Genomic DNA, 13075 nt, shown 5'->3' with positions numbered 1-13075 from the left:
AGCCGTAGTTACAGTGCCATTCAGGAGCATACAAAAAATAAGATTTGCCTGAACCATCCTTTCAGATGCAAGCCCACAATATTAATAACTCGCGGATAGTGACGTCACTTTTCTCTTTGCCCTGGACATGGCATCAATCGTTGCAAGTTTTTCATCAACTGACAAAACCTCTAGTTTTTGAACTGCACTAATTGTAAAGCACCACAGGAAACAGATGGAAACACGAAAGTGACACAGGAGGTACCGCGTGGCTTCCATAACAAAGGCGATGAGGTGAATGCCCGATTTGCTGAGTACGTCATGCCACATGACGTCAGTAACCAACAACGATGCACTGTGACGTTGACATTCCTCCTCTCCCCCTCACATGAGGTGTGACACTCTTCCCTCCCTACCCTCTCTCTCACTTGGGCACCAGTGCATATGATCGCATGCTGTGCTGCAATAAGTGTTATAAGCTTTTTTCGGGCTTCGTTTGCTACAGGCCTCATTAAATAGAACGAGGACACTTCGTTAAATTGAGCACAGAAATGCATTGGCCTCTATGAAGAAGTGTACGTGCAACAGGAATCATACATTAAATAGAGGATTTCGTTAAATCGACGTACGCTATATCGTGGTTCAACTGTACTACACAGATTGCAAACAAACATCTGATAATCACAGTGATTTCTCTGGCAACTTTGAAATGAACTTTGAATGTATAGAATGCCAGCATCCTTTCGATTTGATAAACAACTTCGAGTTTAGAGGAACACCAGGTCTCTATGCATGATCCTACTTCAAAATGTCCTATGTCTGCCCCACAGTAAAACAGTCTGGAAAGGTCGTACTTCTACTGTATAGGCATCACAGGCATGAAACACATTATTGATGTCACTTGTTTGTATCTGCTGTAAAATAGTGATTTCTAATTTCAGATTGATGAACACATTGATATGGATCGCCTCTTGGTCTACGCCATCCTCGCAGGACTTCTAGTGTGGCATTCATCCATTGGGGTACTCAACAGTTGCCGTGATCTCGACTGGAAACGAGCCCTGGCAGTGCACCTTTGGTATGTACCAATGGCCAATACCAATATTATATGTTATATTACTAATACCAATATTAAATACAATACAAATGCCAACATTATTTGTTTCGCACCATGCAAGAGCGCACATAAGGGGAGGATAAAATAATAGACACTCAAATATTGCGCTAAATTGTCGTCACGACAGCTTCCACATTATTTGAAGTTCTGTATTGATTTGGCAATTTTTTTGTGTGAAATTTCTGATGGTCCCTCGATGTTGCTCGTTTCAGGTATCACTGTCAAACAACAGCTAGCATTGCCGATGCAGTGGCTGCTTACGAAAGCTCATTCATGGTACGCAATTTTCTTTGGCTTGCCTTTTATTACCTGCTGTAGCAGTTTACGTCAGTCACGTTGTAGTTGTCTGCTCACCAGGAGTATGTGTGCCTAATTCTAAGCACTGTGAATTGGACAGCCTCTGTTTGCTTAAACAACGAGGAATGCCCATTTTGACTTTTTTGTGATGATACGAGACTATCTGACTTGAAACTACCAGGATAGCTTAAGAGTGTAATGTACTCATCTATCAATGGGGATGGCACATGTCTGCTTTCAATCCGGCTCCAGCTCAAAAGCAGGGAGTCTACCAACCTGGAAAACCTGGTAAACAGGGAATAGTCAGGGAATTTTGATGTGACTGGAAAACGCAGGGAATTGTCAGGGAATTTGGCTAAAAAGCAGCTTAAGTCAGGGAATATCGCAGACAAGTGCCGTGATGATGCGTGGCGAATTGAGAGTGCCGACCGGTGGTTGAGAGGCGATGCCGCAGCAACGTTACTACGAGTAGCAGTTCACCAGTATGACAAGCTCTGACGCAGAAAAGTAGGGTAGCCTCACTAATACTTAATAAATGGTCTGTTTTATGGTGTATCTGGTATCAAAACGTATGAGCAGGCACCAAGTTCCCTGTTGTTTTTGTCAGGGAATTCGCTTGAAATAGTCAGTGAAAACCTGGAAAAGTCAGGGAATTTGAAGGCTGCAGTTTGGTAGACATGTTTTATTGACTGTTGGTGCAAGCGATGTACACTGGATGTCACTTTTGACTCTGTCTCACCAAAAAGCAGTGCACTGAAGTGCGGCACTGATACAACGCTTGTCAATCCAATACGTGAGTTAACCCCACCTTTGGCAAGAAGAGAGGACGTCCGCTCAAAGGAACTGCAAAACATTTCATGAATATGAAGATTGCGTAAGAATCTCAAGTCACGAGATCCGTGCCGTGATTTGACGTGATGTGATGTCATCTTTCTTTACACCATCCATGCTGGTCTCTTTAAACTTTACTTGCCACTGCAATAACATTTTAATGGTGTGGACTTGAGCACATCTTCGAAATTGCAAGGAGCTCCTCATCTATGCAGCTTTTCACAAAATTACAGAAAAACCTCAGCTGTGTGATACGCCACCCTCAGTAGGGACGTCTGGCTTGACTCACACATGTCCTGCACTCGCCGTGTGTAGTTCATTAGAACAAGCTTTTCGTATCAGCCATTCATAGTCCAAAACTTTTGTCGCAGGGCAGTGATTCAATGGGTGCCTATGCTCGTCCACCCTATCCACCTTACATAGAGGAGTCATTTGGGTCCCTTTCGGAATCTGAGATGGCAGCAGCACCTTATGACACCTGCTTCCACCTGCTCAAGTTATATTGTGACCGTGCTCAACCACTTGACAAAATCCTGACACCTGTCACATCAGTCTCTTCGCTTCTTGACTTCAGGATAAGGTGAGCATGATTCCTTATAGCATTATGTTGGTATGTATTAGGGCTGTGTGAATAGTGAGTTTAAATCCAAAGTGAATATAATTATATGTCCAAAGCAGCGAAGCAAACACAATATGAATAATCACATGAGTGTACTGAATACATGCAGCACATGTGTTGGTGCATAGCTTCTTTGCATGAAGGAGTACTCTTTTTTTTTTAATACCCTCTCTCATGTCTATTATCGATTATTATTAATTTTTGTAGAAAATTTCGGAACTATTTTTGAAACGATTCGGTTTCGAAGAGACACCGTTTTGATTTGAAATTCTAATACAGAAGCCTGTGTATACAATAGAATTAGTATTCGCTTCGATATTTAAAAAATCAGAATATTCACGCAGCTCTAGTGTCCACGCGTTGTTTGCTGAAATTGTTTTGCTGTGGTTGGTTTTGAATGCTGTGCGTATCAGCTGTCTGCGTAGCATGTGTCTGTGAAGTACTGTTAATTCCCCTGTACTTTTGCCCAAGCTCCGCAGTACTTCTAACTTGCTTCCTTTTGTTTCCTCTTTGAAGTTGGGTTCTACATTCACTGCTAACATCGTTTGGGTACCTGCACATGGCTCCAGCTGCCCAGATGTCTCTTCACACTGGATTTGCCTCCCAATTGGAAGCATGGGACATGTGGCCATGGGCTGCTTTTGTTCTGCTTCACATACAAGACCCAAGCAGCCGGAGAGTCGCGCTCAGGGATCTGCTGTTGCGACATGCAGCTTCCTCGTCAGCGGAACAGGAGCTGTCGGAGTTGTCGGAGGAAGAAACGTTTCTCCATGAGAAGCTACACATTCCGCTCGTGTGGATATACGAGGCCAAGGTGTGCAGCTGCCTCTATATGACAAAATTGGAGATGACCACACTTTAATTCGTTAGATAGAATAATTCGTTTAAGCAACTATGTCCAGAAAAAAAATGACCAAATCGCAGACACACATGCCTCACTCTATGCTATGCTGTCATAAGACTGAAGTAAAAACACGGAGGCCACGCTTATTCTTGGATGCGACGCAATTTTCATTGAGTACAAAGGTCATTGCTGTACTTGTCATTGAGGAGCGTGCAAAATAAGTTTTGCGTGAACCGTACGTTCCGATGTGGCGATAGCAACATCATTTTTCTTCTCGGCCATGGACATCATTGTTGGCGGATTATCCCAAGTTCCTCATCAACTAACAAAATCTTCCGTTTAACGAATGTAACTGAGGGGCAATTGTGCAGTTCCCAAAGCAAGAGTGATAAATGACCAATCCACCAATTACGTCATTTCACGTGACAAGGCCAGTAACCAATAAGAACACACTGTCATGGTGATATTACTTCTCTACTATCTACTGCCTACGGGCTTTGTTAAATATGGTCGCCGACCGATGTTTCGGAGATGCTCGATTATTCAGACGCGTTCGCGGAACAGCCACGGGTCCCATACAGTTCATGTGTAACAATATCCAAAATTTCGGATGCCGTAAAGCCCCGTCGCTCAATATTTCGAACTCGTGTTTGCCCAGCTAGCGAGCGTCATGAACGGTCGCCAGCTCACCGCGTGTGTATGACACAATGCGAAGGTCAAGGAACTGCGCATTAGTCATTTCTTCCTTGTAACCCACTTTAAGTGGATCTAGTAAGGAGTGAAACAGGTCACACACATTGAGTAACGTGCAAACGCTGCACCAATGGCGTCGTCAGTAGAATCTCGATCATATGAATCTCTCGGGACGCCGGAAAATATTCGTGTCATCCGAAATTCATATGAAAAGAATTCAATGAAATATAAAAATTGAGGCAAGAAAATAGGCTATGACTATTCATTTTACATTACTCTGAGTGAAGGAGGCATATCATAGTGCTTTTGCATCTTCGTCTTGGCCAAGGCTGCCGAAATTCACGAAGGCCCAGAACGTGCTGCAGCCGCAAGTCGCGCGACTGTGCTTAAAGCAAGCTTCACCTAAAGCACGCAAGCATTAGGTGAAGCTGACTTGCGGAATGGTGACGTCTAATGTGGCCAGAAGTATGTTTCCTCCACGTGTTCGGGATATCGCCGACTTACCATCTCTAAGCGCAGCCATCAAACTCCGAACTAATGAAGGCGATCGCGGTACTTTCGTCCGTATACAGTGACGAAATATCACTTCAGGAAATAGAGGCTGATGTTATGAGGCACAGATGGAAGACTGCCCGTCAAGACAGCATCAACAACGTTATCCGGCCTACTAGTGCTTAATAAAGTTGACTTTTGAAGCAAAATTTGCTTTTCCGGACTGCTCGATTATTCGGACTTTTGCGCGATCCTCGCGCGAGTCTGAAAAATCGGACTGCAACTGTATAACGTGCTGAACGAAAACACTTCGTTAAATCGAGCGCAGAAACTCATTGGCATCTAAGTGGAATTGTATGTGCAACAGTCATAATACGTTAAATAGAGGGTTTAGTTAAATTGGGTTCATTATTTTGAGGTTCAGCTGTATACAGGAAGCACTGGTGTTGTAGCTAGTTCTTTTATTGTTTTTGAAGGACACTAATAGCTGTGGTAGTTCTGACTATGAAGTAGTAGTCCTTGATTGATGCGATAATTTCTTTATAATGACCTTCTTTTTTTAAACTTCATAGGCAGCCCGTGCTGACACTGATGGTGACTTTCATGCCAAAGCCATCTTCCTAACCAAGGCTGAGTTGTGGAATGAAGCCCACAAAACAATCCTCGAACACCTGTCAACCGATGCCATTATCAATGGTTAGATACATTCTGTGGTAATCTTACCATCCCCTAATCAGAATTTCCTTGATGTCACTGTTGCAGAGAAGCATGACTACCTGCGTAGTCTGCTCACTCCCCTTTCACGGAACAGTGCTGCTGTGCTGAATTGGAACCAGGGTGGTCAAGTATTCTTGGATTTCTTGGACGTGTGCAATTCTACAGAAAGAATATTGAGTGTAAGACTTGCTTTGTTTTGCTGCTATACTAACATACTGGTAGATTGTAACAGTGGGTTTGAGTTAGTGTAAGCACTCATGTAACGACTGCACAAAAGTTTGATGAGAAGTCTCAGAGCGGTCCTTACCCAGATTATTGTGTACGATGTAAGCTTTCGAGCTAGACTGGAATATTGAAAGGATTTTTATTGAAATTTAAGGTAACGGTATGCACACTACAAGTGGTGAGCAATTGAAAGAAAAAGAAAAGGGCTGTCTTGGCTTCGATGGAGGTGCAGTGCTGGACAAAAGTTTACGGAACATGCTTCGATGCATTCCTTCCTCAGAGTGACACGGTAGCAGCAATTGGTATTGTACGGACTTGCCTGCCTACCCAGGGTTACCTGCTGGGTTATGTCTGTAAGACAGTACGGTCCCGTTCGCTGCTAGGGTGTCATTCTGAGGAAGGAATGCGCCGGAGCGTGCTAGTAAACTTTTGTCCAGCACTGTACATTGTGATAGGCTTAAGTACTAGTATCCCTAGAACAAGGTAGTGATTGGCCCCTTCAGCTTTACAGCTTTCAGCTTTGCAAGATCTGCAGTCTGCTTCGAATTAGCTGTTGAGTGTTGATCAATTCCTAGCTGATTTTGCGAATGATTGTACCCGTATTAGTGAAGGGCATCTGGGCAGCATAATTTCCTGGATGACATGCTTTCCTAAGGGGTTTTCTATGCATTTCGCAGCAAGAAGCTGGCCTGTATGAAATGGAAAAGATACGTCCCAAAGTCATGTCTCTGTGTGGACGAATCCTCGCCCTGCGCAATAAGACGGCTAGAGAGAGGTAAGACATGCTGCTGCCCAATTTTTGTATCCTGTGCAGCAACGGTCATCATCTACAGTCGAACGTCAGTGTGACTAAAGTTCGGCTAGCTACTGGCTACGTGCTGGCTCAAAATACAAAGGGAGAAATGGCAAAAGAAAAAAAGACTGCTTTTGCAGGTCACAAGCCCAAAATAGGTTCAGCACACTTACAGCCACCTTTTACGGCAACACACATGTGTCACCTGTCCTTGTCTTGGACTACTCTGTTGCTCTTTTGTTTTCTGTGGTTAAAGTCTGCTCCTCTTGTTATCTATAAGAGACTGCAGTACCGTATTTTATCGATTATAAGACATTTTTTTCCAAAATCCAGTGTTCCAAAGCCGGAGGTCGTCTTATATTCGAATATGCGCGCCACAACGAGGTCAGGGGAGACGCGGAAGCAGGTGACTGGATCGGCCAATAGCGCGGCGCGACCGATATCACGTGTTGCGGTGTCAGCGCGATGCAAATACGGCAATACGGGCACAGTGGGGACGGCGTTCATTCTTCATTCACTGTCACTCTATGGCATTTTGATGAAAAGTTAATAGTTTCCTAAGTACAGCAACAATTTAGTGGTGGCAATGCGGTTTCGAGTATCGGAAATAAGTGTTACAAGGTGGCTAAAACAACATGGAGAGATCAAGAATTGCAAGAGATCTAGAATTGCCAGCGCAGTGAATTTTGGACACTTGGTGCGATGTGCCTGACAAACGTTGTCGTGCACACGGAGGACAATGAGCTATGTGCAGTTAGCAACAAAGAACACAGTAGTGTAGAAAGTGATTATAAATAAACGGTACTGTGCATTGATTCCAATTGTTATACTGCCTCCCAATCCCTGTTTACTTTTTTTTCCAAATTCGTGTACCCTAAACTCGGGGGGGGGGGGGGGTCGTCTTATATTCGAGGTTGTCTTAGATTCGAGAAAATACGGTACATCTTAATTTGTGTCGTTCAACAAAAGAGCTCCGTTTTTTTTTTTTTTTTTTTCGTTGTGATTCTGGAGCACTACGCCTCTGTTGTGCAGGAATTGACATTATCGCTCTTCACAGCACAAGCAATGACTATTTGCCTTGACACAGCAGCTACAAAGGCTTGCTGTGCTGGAACGGCTCTTACGCTATCCGTTGGCTTACTATTTATGGTATCTTCTTACGGTATACTGAAAATTTGTGCACTAAAGGAAGAGACCCATGACACCAGCCTGCTGCAGATAGAGCAGCATTGTAACTGAAAGCGTTCTTATACCCGGAGTTAAGCCTAACTTGGGACCACGAATGTTGGGGAAATCCCCCAGTGCTGACCCCAATAGCTTCGCCAGTGCTCTAGCGGTGCCGCTGCTTTGAGCAGTGTTGATTACTGTAGCGTACGGATGCCCGAAACACTACAGAAACTACTGAGTGCAGCACTGAGGAAGCTGCTCAGTGTTTGTGCATATGGGCCTTGGGCACTTCGATGTGGAAAGGTGTCAGAGTGTGAACGATAGGTATAAATACACTTTCTGAGTATTTAAATATAAATACAAAATACTTTGTTGAAAGAGGTATTAAATACTCTGCATAAATACTTTTCAATATGAGTACATAAATACAGTATTTAAATACCATAACTACTACCATAAATACTGTGAGGAAGACGTCACCCTGAATTACAGAAATACTTAATGATGATCCTAACAACAAATCCGTAAGGAATAATACCATTTATTCATTAGATTATCGTAGCAATTTTAATATTGGAGGTTTCTCGAAGATTCCATCTTCTAGGTATCTTGTGTTCGGCCGTAGAATCAGGTTCGCAAAATAGAACACCTATCCACAGGTGATGGATGAGGAAAGGCTCGTATTAAATTTGACGAAGATGCTTCGTACAGCAAGGTAGTCAGGTAGTCCTCACCATTGTCTGCAACAACAGTGAAAAACTCGTCATCTAAAATGGCTTGTCACATGTGCGTGGTTGCGAAAACACGGCATAACTGCTCGGCTCTCCAAACTCTGCTTTGCCGTTCTTACCGAAAGGCCAAATGCAGGGCAACTTTGAGATATGAGTCAGTATCTTGCATATTTAGGAGTATTTATAAAGTATTTACAAAAATAAATACCCCAAAATTGGTATCTAAATATAATTATAAATAAAGTTTTCAAGTATGTATTTAAATACAAAATATAAATATGTGTATTTATATTTTAAATACTATTTTGATTACAATGTATTTAAATACTGCCCATTCCTGGTTTCAACAAATATACCAAGAACAGCGACAAGGTACAGCATCGGCAAACTGTTTCCACGGACCACTAACTAGATTGCAAACTGTAGCTGGTGTGTTGTGGAAGAGCAGGTTATGCCCGATGCCATAGTACAGTTGTCATCACATATCCTGCAGGCTTTGCCAAGCTGAGATGGCTAAAAGGACGTCAAGCCTTCTTCAGGCCATGGTGACCCTACAGGAGGACCCCTCCAAATGCGGCATTTTGCACCTGCTCATTCCAAATCTGGGAAAGCTTCCAATGCCGGAGGACTACACGGTGGACGAGTTTCATCTCCTGTCCACAAATTACCTGCAACCCCACATGTGATTTTGTGTCAGAGTATGGGGACCCAATGTGGCTTGTACATATATCGTGTCCATCATATCTCATACTATGTGACAGTAATGCAGTTCTTTCTTCACCATCATTTTGTGCACTTATTTCTGCATGTCTTTCAAATATATATATGCTTCCTTTGCAAAGAGTGTGAGCTGCGAGATCATAAATTTGTGTTAATGTGCGATGACCCTTGAACGGAGAAAGCTGTGTGAGAATACAGTACCCTACTGACTTTTTTGTAATGAGTTAGTAATGTGAAAGTTGGCTATCAAAATAATTGCGAGACCTAATGTGAATGTTACATAGGTGTGACAAAGATTATGCAGTGTTCAAATTTACTGAAAGACTGCAATAAAATATGGATATGTACCAATGGAAGCTTGCGACAACTACAATGAAACACAGGGATAACGAAATACTTCTATCAATTTTATCTCCCAACACAACACTGTACATATACCCTTGCCCCCCCCCCCTCCACAATTTGCATGACCCCCGAAGAGACTTATCTTCGGTTCTAGATCCTACCCTATTTCTAGGGCAGTTACTATGCATTTCTATGCATAAATGAGAAAGAGGTAAGATTTGAGGAACACACAAGACAAAGTGGACAAGACTCAAAACAGCAATGAAGCTTTAATTGTAATGATTTGAGCACTTTTAGGGACCAATTTTGCACTAAAATTATTGCGCATCTCCTGCTGAGTCTATGCTGAAAACAAAAAGGGTAAGGCTCTTGGTGTTTTCTTGGCTAAAACTTCAATGGTCATTTCTAGTGAGCAAGTTTTAGCTCTCATCAAAGCGCATCCCCTGCTGAGTATCTATAATAAATTCTAGCATGATCTGAGCGCTTTTATTTTTTCGCTGAAAATAGAAAAAGGTAAGGCTAACCTCTTGGTGTTTTCTAGGGTAAAACTTCGATGGCCTTTCCTAACGAGGAAGTTTTAGCTCAAATTAAAGCGCATTCCCTGCTGAGTATTTACGAAAGGTGTTCAAGCCAAACCGAGACTTTCTGTCTCCTGAGGGTACAAATGGCTCGCGCTAATTCTTTTTCGTCATTTTCACATACGACATGCCTCCGCGTTCACCACGTGGTGGTCCAAAGTTCGTGCAAAACTGAAGACAGTTTCTCGTGAATGAAGGCGCAAAATCATCTGAAATTCACAGGAGACTTCAGGCTCAGTATGGCCACGATACACTTAGCCGCAGCATAGCGTTTGTGTGGCGCAAACGGTTCCGAGACGGCGGTACATGAGTGCAGGACGATCCCGACCGGGGCGGCTCAGAGCCCAGTGTCAGAGTTCCTGAGAACGTCCAACTTGTGGAGCGCCTGATCCTCAAGGACCGACGGATAACATGTCTCCAACTGGCTCGAAAGAGGGACGTTTCTGTGGGAACGTTGAACACTATCATTCATGAACACCTCCAGTTTCGGAAAGTTAATGCCCGTTGGGTCCCGAGGCAGCTCTCCGTGTTTGACCGGCAGAGAAGACTGGAAATCTCCCAAGAACTAAGGTACCGTTTCGACACTGAAGGACAGCCATTCCTTGATCGGATCATCACGTGCGATGAAACGTGGGTGCACCATTTTACTCCTGAGTCTAAACGCTCATCAAAACAGTGGAAGCATCCGGGCTCGCCAGCTCCCCAAAAGTTCCGAAGCACCCCGTCTGCGGGTAAGGTCATGGCCACGGTTTTCTGGGATAAGGCTGGGGTTGTTCATGTTGATTTTCTGCCCAGTGGTACCACCATCAATAGTGCACATTACTGCCAGGTTCTCAGGGATGTGCATAACGCGCTGAAGCTAAAGCGGCCGGGCCTCATCACCAAAGGTGTCCTCCTCCTACAGGACAATGCACGCCCGCATACCGCGCATCTCACGACACGCACCTTACAGGAACTTGGCTGGGAGTTGCTGCCAGATCCCCCTTACAGTCCAGACCTCGCACCCAGCGATTATTCCATCTCTTCGGGCCACTGAAGGCGTTCCTTGGGGGCCGCCACTTCAGCTGCGACGATGAGGTCAAGAATGCGGTCCGATCATGGCGAGGAGGAGGAGTGTCGTTGGGAGGAACCCGAGAGGTCTGCCTGCCTGATTAGGCGGCATGCAGGAGGAGAGGAAAGGGTGAAGTGGCTGCGTCCATGGGCCGACTTCATGGGAACTGTGCCGGCATACGCCTATTGCACATCTGAGGGAAACCCCAGAAAAACCCCAGACGGCACAGCCGGTCCGCGGATTCGAACCGCGGACCTGCCAGTCTCCAAGCGCACGCGTTACCGCTGCGCCACCGGGGCTGGTTCCGATCATGGCTGCTACGCGCCGTTAAGGATTTCTACGCTGCTGGCATCGAAGCCCTCGGGAAACGCTGGGACAAGTGCATTAGTGCAGCTGGAGATTAGGTTGAAAAATAAAACTAATTTCTCGCCTGTAAATTAATTTTTACTTTTGCGAAAAATGAAAAGTCCCGGTTTGACGAACACCCCTCGTATAAGAAATCCTAGCACGATCTGAGCGCTTTTATTTTTTCGCTGAAAATAGAAAAAAAGGTAAGGCTAACCTATTGGTGTTTTCTAGGGTAAAACTTCGATGGTCTTTTCTAGCGAGCAATTTTTGGCTCACATAAGTGGTATCTAACATGGCCAAAAACTGCTGTCATCTTGTAAAGCAGTATGTGAAAAGCATTCCCACAAAATATTTCTGTCCAAAGTTGTATCACCACGGTGCAATTAATTTGGAAAATCGCTGCCGCGGTGACAGGCCGGAGCGTTCCAACTGCAGACCACACCCACTCTAGTGTGACGTTCGTGGTAGAGAGCCCCTCATTCGTTCGTAGGAAAAACCGTCTGCTACGAACATTGCTAGCTGCTTCTTGTTGACTTCTATTATTTATATGATTTATATCACGTTTTCTTTAAAAGAAGAAGCATATACGCAGCCTGAGAAAATAAGATTACGATCACAAGAGTAATATATCCGTGGCTTCTGTGCAATCTCAGAATTCACAGCAGCAGAAAGCTATTGCGAAGCGGTATTGTGGAAGCAGTATTGTGGCGCCACCTGTTAGCCACTGAACCAACTGCGCGGTGAAAACTGTCGGACAGGCTGCACACTGTCGAGAAGCACGGGGTTTTTGCTGTACAAACGCAGTTAATTTCGGGCTGCACCACTCGTTCTTCCCGTGGTGCCTGCGGTCCCAAAAAATCGTGGTTGTGTCGTTTACAGCCTTCAAACCCTCCGTTTCGGACATCACGAAGCCGGAGAACGCATGGCGTCTCCCAAGCGGTAGCAGACGCTCCGGCCTGGGCGATGTTGCTCACCTCGATCATGTGATCCCAAGTCCAATGAGGAGCGTCCTCACCACTTGCGTCACATAGTGACGTGTGTGGTGGCGCTCATCACGTGCCTATCGTGAAGGCGAAGGAGGGTGTTTCGCGCGCGGGAGGTTCGGGGAGCTATTGCAGGCGTCCCAATTTAGCTACGGTTGCACTAATTGTGGGAAAACTGTTTTCGGCCGCCTAACATTCCATACTGACCAAAAACAGAAAAAAAGTTGTGGGCCTCTAGACTGCTCCTGCGCATCCCCTGCTGAGTATTTATAAGAAATCCTAGCACGATCTGAGCGCTTTTATTTTTTCTCTGAAAATAGAAAAAGGTAAGGCTAACCTCATAGCGTTACCACTGGTGTGGTGACTATTTTTGTTTTGTAATTAATTAATTAGTGAAATTAATTAGTCGTTTTTTTAAATAAGGATTAGACCCAAAATATCAATGAGAAAGTTGTAGCGCGGGGTACAACGACAGGGAACCCTTTAATTGCAACTTTGCACCTCTAACGGATCCATTTTTTTTCCGGCTCCAAAGGCTAACTTGC

At 44.4% G+C, this 13075-nt stretch overlaps 1 protein-coding gene across 3 annotated transcripts in view; it reads left to right on the top strand.

Moving 5' to 3' along the window:
• The window catches only part of LOC135394567 (nuclear pore complex protein Nup98-Nup96-like), a 51795-nt gene extending 42223 nt beyond the window's left edge, over window positions 1-9572 (top strand). For all 3 annotated transcript variants that reach the window (XM_064625366.1, XM_064625367.1, XM_064625365.1), the window contains 8 exons: window positions 921-1057; window positions 1309-1372; window positions 2596-2804; window positions 3360-3657; window positions 5445-5568; window positions 5635-5768; window positions 6492-6589; window positions 8999-9572. In XM_064625366.1, the coding sequence (XP_064481436.1) occupies window positions 921-1057; window positions 1309-1372; window positions 2596-2804; window positions 3360-3657; window positions 5445-5568; window positions 5635-5768; window positions 6492-6589; window positions 8999-9191 (1257 nt within the window). In that variant the 3' untranslated portion in view covers window positions 9192-9572. The remainder of the gene's footprint in view (window positions 1-920; window positions 1058-1308; window positions 1373-2595; window positions 2805-3359; window positions 3658-5444; window positions 5569-5634; window positions 5769-6491; window positions 6590-8998) is intronic.
• The last annotated feature ends 3503 nt before the right edge of the window (window positions 9573-13075 follow it).

This window comes from Ornithodoros turicata, chromosome 5 (genome assembly GCF_037126465.1).
Source record: "Ornithodoros turicata isolate Travis chromosome 5, ASM3712646v1, whole genome shotgun sequence".
Classification (NCBI taxonomy): domain Eukaryota; kingdom Metazoa; phylum Arthropoda; class Arachnida; order Ixodida; family Argasidae; genus Ornithodoros; species Ornithodoros turicata.
Note: the sequence above shows the minus strand (reverse complement) of the source record. Positions and strands in the feature narration are given on the sequence as shown.